The sequence below is a fragment of the Cupressus sempervirens genome, chromosome 2 (assembly GCF_028749045.1).
Source record: "Cupressus sempervirens isolate cs-2001-9-10 chromosome 2, ASM2874904v1, whole genome shotgun sequence".
NCBI classification, from domain to species: Eukaryota; Viridiplantae; Streptophyta; class Pinopsida; order Cupressales; family Cupressaceae; genus Cupressus; species Cupressus sempervirens.
This window is the reverse complement of record NC_143119.1, coordinates 519,317,493-519,327,197: the sequence shown is the minus strand read 5'-3', so window position 1 is coordinate 519,327,197 and position 9,705 is coordinate 519,317,493. Positions and strand designations below refer to the sequence as shown.

General features: G+C 32.7%; 1 protein-coding gene across 1 annotated transcript; it reads left to right on the top strand.

Moving 5' to 3' along the window:
* The first annotated feature begins 206 nt into the window (after nucleotides 1-206).
* Nucleotides 207-9,396, top strand: LOC149573235 (zinc finger protein WIP5-like). The gene is made up of 5 exons (XM_089815930.1): nucleotides 207-270; nucleotides 451-863; nucleotides 2,107-2,485; nucleotides 7,604-7,627; nucleotides 9,344-9,396. The coding sequence occupies exons 1-5, from the start codon at nucleotides 207-209 to the stop codon at nucleotides 9,394-9,396; spliced, it is 933 nt and encodes a 310-aa protein (XP_089672056.1).
* Nucleotides 9,397-9,705: the final 309 nt, after the last annotated feature.

Below are 9,705 nucleotides of genomic sequence, written 5' to 3'. Positions count from 1 at the left end.
CTATTTTTCTTTGGTACATAACAAAAACAGCATAAAAAATAGCTAAACAATATCTTCTTCTTGAACTTGAATTTCATATTTACTATCATCTCAATTAATATTTCAATTTAATATTTAGACACTATAAATCAATTTTATCACACTTGCTCTATCCAAAACTAAATGCCCCCCTCATTTATGATCAGAGCAAACATCCAATCTTAATAATGAAAATATCAATAGTCTTGGGTTTTGAAGAGCTGCTTAAATCACCATTTGGCAAGGAAACAAGTATGACTGTTACAAATACAAAAGTACTTCCTATCCACAATCTTCTATACTGAATGACAAAATGACAAGACTATCTTTGTCTAAAGTGTTTTGCCTGGACAATTAGAATAAGAAAATGAATAGCAAGACATATAACAACAATGATGAACACAATGGGAGCTTGAGAGAAGGAATAAAAAGTTAAAACTGTATGCATGGATTCATTTGTGGGTCAAGAAGATGTCTGTATGAAGATAGAGAGGGAGAAGAATTATTTGATGAATGTTGGCAGTCAGCCTAGTAGTAATAATGCTCTACTCTTCCATGAGCTGCCACAACAGCCTGAGTCACCACCTTTGAGAGAGGCTCTGCCTTTTCTTTCCATTCTGAGCTCTGCAAGAGAAGAGCCAGTTGGGGGAGATCCAGAGGAATTAGAATACAATGTGACTGTGGCTTTGCAAATAGGGCCCCCTAACAGTTCATCCTCTGAGAGTGAGATTCCCCATGAGTTGCAAGAATACAGGATTCCTACAGAAGCAGAGATTCTGCTTGGAGCTTCACAGTTCTTTTGTCCACTCTGTGCCAAGGCCTTCAATCGCTATAACAACATGCAGGTATCAATAACTTTCACTTTAAAGGAATTTAGGATTCATTCACAATCTGGGTTTACAAGTAGCACATTATTAAATATAGACAAATAACATTTTATTTGAGCACCAAGAATGTATAAATGATGGATTGTTAAGTTCACTTTCATTTTAAAATGTTAGTTTTTCAAGATGGATATTATCTTTGTCTTTCTTCATACTCAGTATCAATTCTCTTGTTCTTGACTTAAATTTATAACTGAAGTTGTCCTGTTTTCAAATCCCAGTTCCTTGTTCTTCTCCAGACAAGCTTAGATCTTTATTTCTGATAAAGAGCATGAAAAAATAAACTTAAGAGTAGCAAAGATAAACTTGTTTTGGTCTTAGATTAGTGGACTATTCATTAGATGACTGTTCGCATTCATCGCTTTTAGGACTTCAAAAGAAAACATTGTGGATAATGTAGTATGCATTCATAGCTTAAGTACGCTCATTGCTGTATGAGTAAACAATTTGCAATTTGAAATATCAATAATAGAGTTTTCCCCTGGTTCCTGTGGATGTATTCACCAAATTATCTTTTATTCCTGTTTTACTTCGTATTCAACACAAACTCCAAACCTCCAAGGCACATTTTATGGTTGTGTTGAACCAACCACTGGTTATGTTTTACCTCATGTTTTCGAGCTTGAAGAGTGAGATTGAAGTTTTAAGAAACAGAGAACATAGATGCACAATAGCCTGAAAGTTGCAATAGCTTCAACTATGGCAAACTTCATGAAGTCCAATACACTGAAATCCAAACAGAACACCACCCTTCCACATGATTTTAAGATGAATTTGATCTATGGTTGTGCTGAACCAACTACTGGTTATATTTTGCCTAAGATTTCAGAATTTGAAGAGTGGTTGAAATTTTTGGAAACAGAGACCATAGATGCACAATAGCTTGACAGTAACAATAGATCTCCCAAAGTTTAAATTGATCTAGCTTCAACTGCGCCATATTTCATGGAAGTTCAATACACAGAAAATTTAAACAGGGCACCCTTCTTCCAAATGATTTCTAGATAAATTTGATTTGATTAGATTGAAGACTGTGATTACCACTCTTCCACATGACTTAAAGATGAATTTGATATGATTATATTCAAAACTGCGAGTTAATTTTTAGAATGGAAAATCAAGTGAATCTCAAATATTATCACAAGATTCATTCATTTTCATTAATTTGTGAAATAAATCTGATGGGCTGAAAACTGAATGGCAGATGCACATGTGGGGGCATGGATCGCAGTACAGGAAAGGGCCAGAATCGCTGAGGGGCACACAGCCCGCTGCAATGCCGAAGCTGCCGTGTTACTGCTGTGCGGAGGGATGCAGAAACAACATTCAGCATCCGCGGGCGAAGGCATTGAAGGACTTCCGCACACTGCAGACGCACTACAAGAGGAAGCACGGCGGCAAACCTTTCATGTGCTCCAAATGTGGCAAGGCATTCGCCGTGAGAGGGGACTGGAGAACCCATGAGAAGAACTGCGGGAAGCTCTGGTATTGCAGCTGCGGATCAGATTTCAAACACAAGCGCTCCTTGAAAGATCACATCAGGGCCTTCGGCGCTGGCCATGCTCCTCTGACTCTTAATTCTTTATATGCAAGAAAAGCGACATGATTTTGATTCCATCAACTCTAAGAATGAATCAAATCGACATTCTCATAGCTCCTCCCTGTTTTGTTGATTTCTTGATCATATAAATTTGAACAATAACAATGTTGCTTCTGAATTGAATGGCATGCTCAAATTAATGTTCGGATCACATATTTCAATATAGTACGAAATGTAAAGAATAGAAAAAAGTGATCTTGCTTCAGGAATTGTTGATTTGTGTCTTGTTTTATCCTTACAAATTATGCATATTTCAGTACGGGACTGACTAAAGTATGTATGTATTGTAGGGGAAGAGTGTTTGAAAAACAAATTCTTCTGTTGAAATGAAACAAGTGTAACATGAGAGTTGATCTCAGTAAAATATTCTCAAACTCGATCAAACTGCTAAGTGATGATATGATTCCAGAGACTCTCCAGAAAGTCGGGCACGTTGGTTTGTCGTATGTCTTAGTTGCGGTTGGTCCTCTTACATTCTCAAAGTACCCCACCTGTCTTTACTATCATTTATTTTTCCTCAAATTCTAACATATTGTTTATCATTCGAGTCAAATTTATTGACTCTCCTACTCAGTAGGAGAGGACTTATTCCTAGAACATTATAAACTGTTCCTTTCAAATTAGTATTTTAGTATGTGAGCTAAGTACTATTGTAACACATTTTGAATTTTAGGCTTTTAACTAATAATTAATTTTTTTGATTTGTATGAATTAAATTAATTGAATTTAATTTTTGTTATGAAACTAATAAGTATAGATGCAAGATTTTTAACTTTATAATTTAAAAAAATATTTTGCTAAGATTTGATTGGGTGAATTCATTTAGCTTTTATATTAGCCTGAAATTTTTATTCAGGTGAATGTGATTCATTTTTAATAGTTTTCGATGTAAGTAGATTAGTTTATATTTTAATATTTTAATATTACCTTTTTTATAATATAATTTTTGTCATTCAATTAAGAATACTAAAAAAAATATTTCTTATATTGTATAATCATTTAAGAAATATTATTACTATAAAGATATTATAAATTATTTATAATATGATAGTATTACATGATATATATGCAATAAAACATATGTATCAATAATTATATTAATTAAATAATATATAAATCTAAATTATAATTAATATCATTATAGAAAAATATAAATATATAATATTTTTATTAATTAAAATATTTTATTAACTATAATAAATTTATTAAATTAAAACTATTTTTATATAAAGACTAAAGGCAAGTACTAAGTCACTATGTGGCACTTGTTTTTATTCTTTTCTTTGTGTGAATGACATTTCATTTGCTTTCTTAGTCTTATACTATTACCAATGTTTTAAGGTAACATTACCAAATATCTAATTTCTAATGTTTTAAGGTTACGCTATCAAATATAATGTTCTATCATTTTATATTTTTATTGAGAGTTTAAAATAGTTAGATCAATAATTATACAAAAAATACATTTATTTACTTGTCAAAAGTATTTGTGATTAATACTAACAATTTTAGAATATTTGATTATCTTTGTTATTCTCTTCTTTGTATTTGGTTTGAGTCTCTCTTCCTATGAATCTTGAATCATTTTCTTTCTTGATTGCTATGCAAATGGGTCTCAATACTTCCTATGCCTGCCATAGTTAAAGCACTAACAATTTTAAGTTTTTGATTAGGAGAAAATAAGTTTTGAAGGGGCCTTGAAACCTTTTACAAAATCAAGTCCTTATAGATATACCATTTGAGCCCAACAAAATAGTGCAACAACAAAATGACATGTTGGAAGCAAAATTGAATCTAGCTAGCAAAACCCGATAGTAAGAGACAGACCCACCAAAAGACATCAAAAATAAAAAAAAATAAAGAAAAGACATATCCACAAATAGACTACACAAGACACTTAAGAAGCTCAATAACTTATATCTCCAATTTCTCTATTTTATCAACAACTTCCCTAATGTCTTGATACTCCTTAGCAACAAGATGATCCTTCTTTCTAGTTCTAAATCTAGTACTTTTGTTGGGACCATACAAAATGTCTCCAATGTTAGGATTAGAGAGACAAATATAACAATTTACATGCAAATATAACCAATATCACAAAGGAATAAAACAAACATAAGTGAATAGAAGACACAAAGACTAACATGCTTTACCCAATCCTTGGACAACGTCTACCAAATAACAAGTACAATATTAATCTCTAGTGATTTCAATTTGATTACAATTTGCAATCCTTTACAACTCAATATCGTTGCAAGAAGCTATTAGATCATCACACATCACAAAATTTCTAACCCTAAGCCATTTTATATAAAAAAATTGTTGCTTGTACAAAATTAGGGCTAGAATATGTCATCCAATAGAAAAATAACTCCTAATGCCTTTTAACAATAGTAAATTCCTTTTTGGCTTATGGGGTGCTACCCCTCAACCTGACCTTGTATCATGATAGGGAGTGCACCTAAGGCTTTGTCCTAGGACCCCGCAAGTAATGTTGTCCCTTGACCCGCAAAGGGGTGTTGCCCCTTGACCCCATCATTGGGGCTCTACCCCCAAATCATTGTCAAAAATATATGGGGAGAAATTGTGTCAAACGAAATGAGAAAAAAATAGCCTCTTAGTCTAGGGTGAACCCACAATACTGGGTACCACTTTTGGGGGACAAAGGAAATCGCAAAATGATGAAAAATTTGCATATAGAATTGTACGTATGTTCGCTTGAACGTGTTAACTATGTTCGCCCGAACATTTAAGCATTCTATGTTCGTGCAAACATATTAAGTTTAAATAAGGTATGTTCGCGCGAACATACCTTGCTAATATGTTCGTGTGAACATATTTGCAATGACGATTTTGCGATTGAAATTCCACTTTTCCTTTTGAGATCTTGATAAATTTGCCTTTTTTGTATGTTCGTGCGAACACAAATTATTATAAATGTTCGAACGAACACGTTAAATAAAAATTTTGGCTATTGGATTATTTGTCTCATATGTTTGTGCAAACATGCGTTCGTGGGAACATGCCCAATATGTTCGTACGAACGCCATGTTTGTGTGAACGCGTAAAATTAGGAAAATTTTAACCCTTTTTCCTTTTTTTTTTGTTGCTCTTTTGACTCCCATAATTATAGGAGAATAATCTCCTACTGTAAAATAAAAAATGTCAAAATATGCTGCTCGGAGCAAGCTTTCTAATGACTATAATTGTAATACATATTTTAGTCATTAAGACTTTCAAATATGAGTTTAACTCATTATAGGTTCATTACCAATTCATTACCGATTGAACATCAACCGACTTCGACACCTTGGGAAAATTAGTAAATTAGGTCAAAAAAGTTTTGAAAAATATGTAGGAACTAGCTTATTGAGATACCTTTCTATTTAATTTTTTTCTTTTAGGTTTATGATAAATTGACTTCAAGTTATCTATGTCAAATAGAATGTATGTCTAAATTACAATTCATGTCACTTCAAAACTTCATAAACTATACAATATTCAACCAAAATAAATCAAACCAAATGCATCCTCTAGATATTGATCTTACAAATCTAATACCAAAAGAATTACTTCATTATCATTTCTATAAAAAAAGTTATGTGTGTCAAACAGACTGTCACTCTTTAAAAATATTGAATTTTATTATGTACCACTTTTCGGAGGAGATAAAAAAATTTGATATAAATAAATTTTTTTTTGGATTAAAAAATATGGTTACAAAGTATGAACAAAGTACTCAAAATCACTAGTTTATGTCATCTTGAAATTATTTATAGTTTTGGAGATATAGTCACTTGAATGTGACATTTGTTGCAAAAATATTGATTTAAGTGTCAAAATTGGTCAAAAAGTGGAACCCATTATTGTGGGATCACCCTCTAATTAGGCTCCACATAACAACATTCAAGATTGTCTTTCTCATCCCCGACTTGAATAATGGATTTTTCATTCGCTAAACTCTCCAACTTACCCAGTAGGATCTTAAAATGTTTTACAAAAGCCTTCAAAAAATTGAAACTCTAATCAATAATGTCCCTAAAGGGAACCTCAATACCAGTGTTCTTATTTCCCAAAGAAGAGACTTTGTCCTCAATCTCCTCGAATCTAGTAGCATCCTTCTCCTTTCTCATCATCTCTTCATTGTCACCAATACCCAAGCTAATCCCTTCAACATAATCATTTTCCAAAACTACAACAACTTCAAGGAATCCAATTTACTCTCCATGGCTTGCAACTTCAAATTTATGTCTTTGATTTCATGGAAAGACCATCTATTCACCCTGTAGAAGTCCAACAGCTTGTTCCTAGCATCTTACAAAACATCAGGACCATGCTCAGAGCTTGAGTCACCTAGAATAATCATTGAAGGGTCAATGGAGTCTCTAGGTTAACATTTTCCCTATCTGTAGTAACATCGGCAACAAAAGTCATCCTCTACCTAGGATCTCTTAACATATTGTTATTAACATTATCAGTAGAAGCATCCACACTCTCCTTGACTAGATAGACATCAATATTGGACACGTCTTCTGTTGGAAACAATTCTTCAATTGTATATTATCATTGATTTTTATAGAAATGTTGGTATTAACTAAGCAATATAGAGTTTATAGTATTAACCTTGTATATCTCAATATTAATCGAGCTGTCAGGCAAAGAAGACTTTGTAGTATTAACCAACCGGTTAATTAATAAAAGGATTCCTGCTTGTATTATTGATTGAGTGGTCAAGCATCAAAAGAATGTAGTATTGACCAAGTGGTCATGCATAAAAATGTTACAATATTGACCGAGTGATCAGGCATCAGAAACTTGTAGTATTGATCGAGTGGTTGGGCATCAAAAGTGTGCAGTATTGACCGAGTGGTTGGGCATTGAAGGAGTCATAGTGTCAACCAAGCCTTCCATCCCAGTAGTGATCGAGTGATAGTAGAATGCATTTGTCAAATATTTGATTGATTGAGGTTGACTATTTGGATGTTTATTGATGTTTTTAAAAGGTATTCAAGCCAACTTCTCCTAGCTTATGATATACAAGAAAGGTCAAGTTATGAGGATAAAAGATATAAGTGGAAAAGGAAATAAGATGGATATGTAAGTGAAGGAAAGGAAGAGAAAGAAAGTGTGGAAGATAAGGTGCAAAGAACATTTGATCAGAAATGATCTAAAGGTCAAGCCTAGATAGAGATCTGAATCTACAAATAAAGTTGCTTCATAATTTAGACCAAAATTATTGTTGTTTTCTAACCATTGTAGCAGTAAAGAAATCTATGAGTTGACTCAAAAGTCATTTTGTAAATCCTCTAACAAGGTGACATTTCAAGATTGAAGTGTTTGAAGACCTCTAACTGGGCCACTCCTAGCAGGGTGATCTAAATCCTCTAACAGGCTCATACTTAACCATATGTTTTGTAACCTTTAATAGGGTTGGCTCCTAATAGGCCCCACTTCATCAAAGTGAAACTTATTTTGACTAGTTGCAAGGTGGTTTTTCCAAAATTGACTTTTCACGTTAAATCTTGGTGTTATATGTGTTCATGTTATTTTCTTATGCTTTATATTTTGTCAACTAAGTTACTAAAGGATATAATAAATTAATAAATTTTGAGATTTCTTTGTTAATCAAGTGACAAGAAAATTCTAATTTTGACCAAGAAAGTCATTATTGCATGATCAGAAAAAGTTTGTTTTGACATCGAAGGGACAATGCTTTTATTTTTGTGGTAAGTAATTCACCCCTCCCCTCTCAGTTACTCTCTTACATTTCCAACAATTGGTATTAGAGTAGCTGGTGCTTGTAGGAAAATGTTTTAAGGACCTAAGATGAAGATCGTGATGTCTTACGGAAGGGAGATCCCTAAGCTTAATAGAGAAAACTTTTCAGCATGGAAAGAGTTGATGAAGCTACATATATCAAGCATCAATGATGTTGGTGTGTTCTACTTGGAGAATAAATATGCATCACCAACCAAACCTATGACTCCAGAGCAAATAAAAGAGGCAAAGGATCACAATATTATGATGATTGATATTGCATCTTCTTTGCACTATTCTAAATTTGATGGAGTCAAATATTGTCCTACTACATTTGACATATGGTAAAATCTAAAGAAAGTCTTTAGAGGTGATAAAAATGTGCAAAGAGCCAAGGTAGAAAGTTTAAGAGGTATGTTTGATCAGTTGAAAATGAAACAAGGTGAGAACATTACTCAGTGCAATAAGAGAATCAAAGAAAGTGTAAGTGCAATTAGAGCTTCAAGAGGTAAAATTGATGATGAAATAGTAATTAACAAGGTACTAAGAACTCTTCTTCCTATTTAGGCAATTAGAGTTTCAACTATTCAAGAGATGAGATGCAATCCAACACATGATTTAACCCTAGATACTCTTGTGAGAAGATTTATTGCTTTTGAGTTGGATAATTTTGATAACTATGCTCCTTCTAAAAAACCTGAATTTGCATTCAAAGAAAAATTAACCCTTGGTAGAAAAGGAGGGAAATCAAAATGAAAACAAGTTGATAGTGAAGAAGAAGAAGAATCAAATGAAGATCTTGAAGTCATTAAAGCTCTTCTAGCAAAAAGAACAAAAAAAGGGAAAGAAAGATTGAGAGGTAAATTTCCATTGATTTGTTTCTCATGTGAAGAAGTTGGTCATATTACTACAACATGTCTAAGAAAGGAAGATAAAGATGAAAAAAGGTTAAACAAGTTCAAAGGTGAGAAAGAATTCAAAATCTACAAGGACTACAATGGAAAAGGTAATAAATCATATTACATTACAAAATATTATGATAGTGATAATGATGAAGATGAAGTAGTTTATTTTGGTGTTAAAGATGAATTTGATGATGAGGAAAATGAAAAAAATGTCACTTATCTCTTATCTTAACAAAAAATAGACATGGATCATAGATAATGGTTGTTGTCATCACATGACTGGTGATACAACTAAATTTAAATATTTGGAACACTATAATGGTGGAATGTTAGATTTGGAAACAATGAACCATGTTATATAAAAGGAAAATGCATCATATCATTAACCGATGTAATCAAATGTGAGAATTCCTATTGGGTTCAAGGATTAGGACATAATCTACTCAATGTAGCACAATCAAAAAATATTGGTTGGAAAAGGAAAACTAATTGGAATTGGCAATCAGACAAAAGGAAATTTGTTTTACCTAGATCTCGCTAA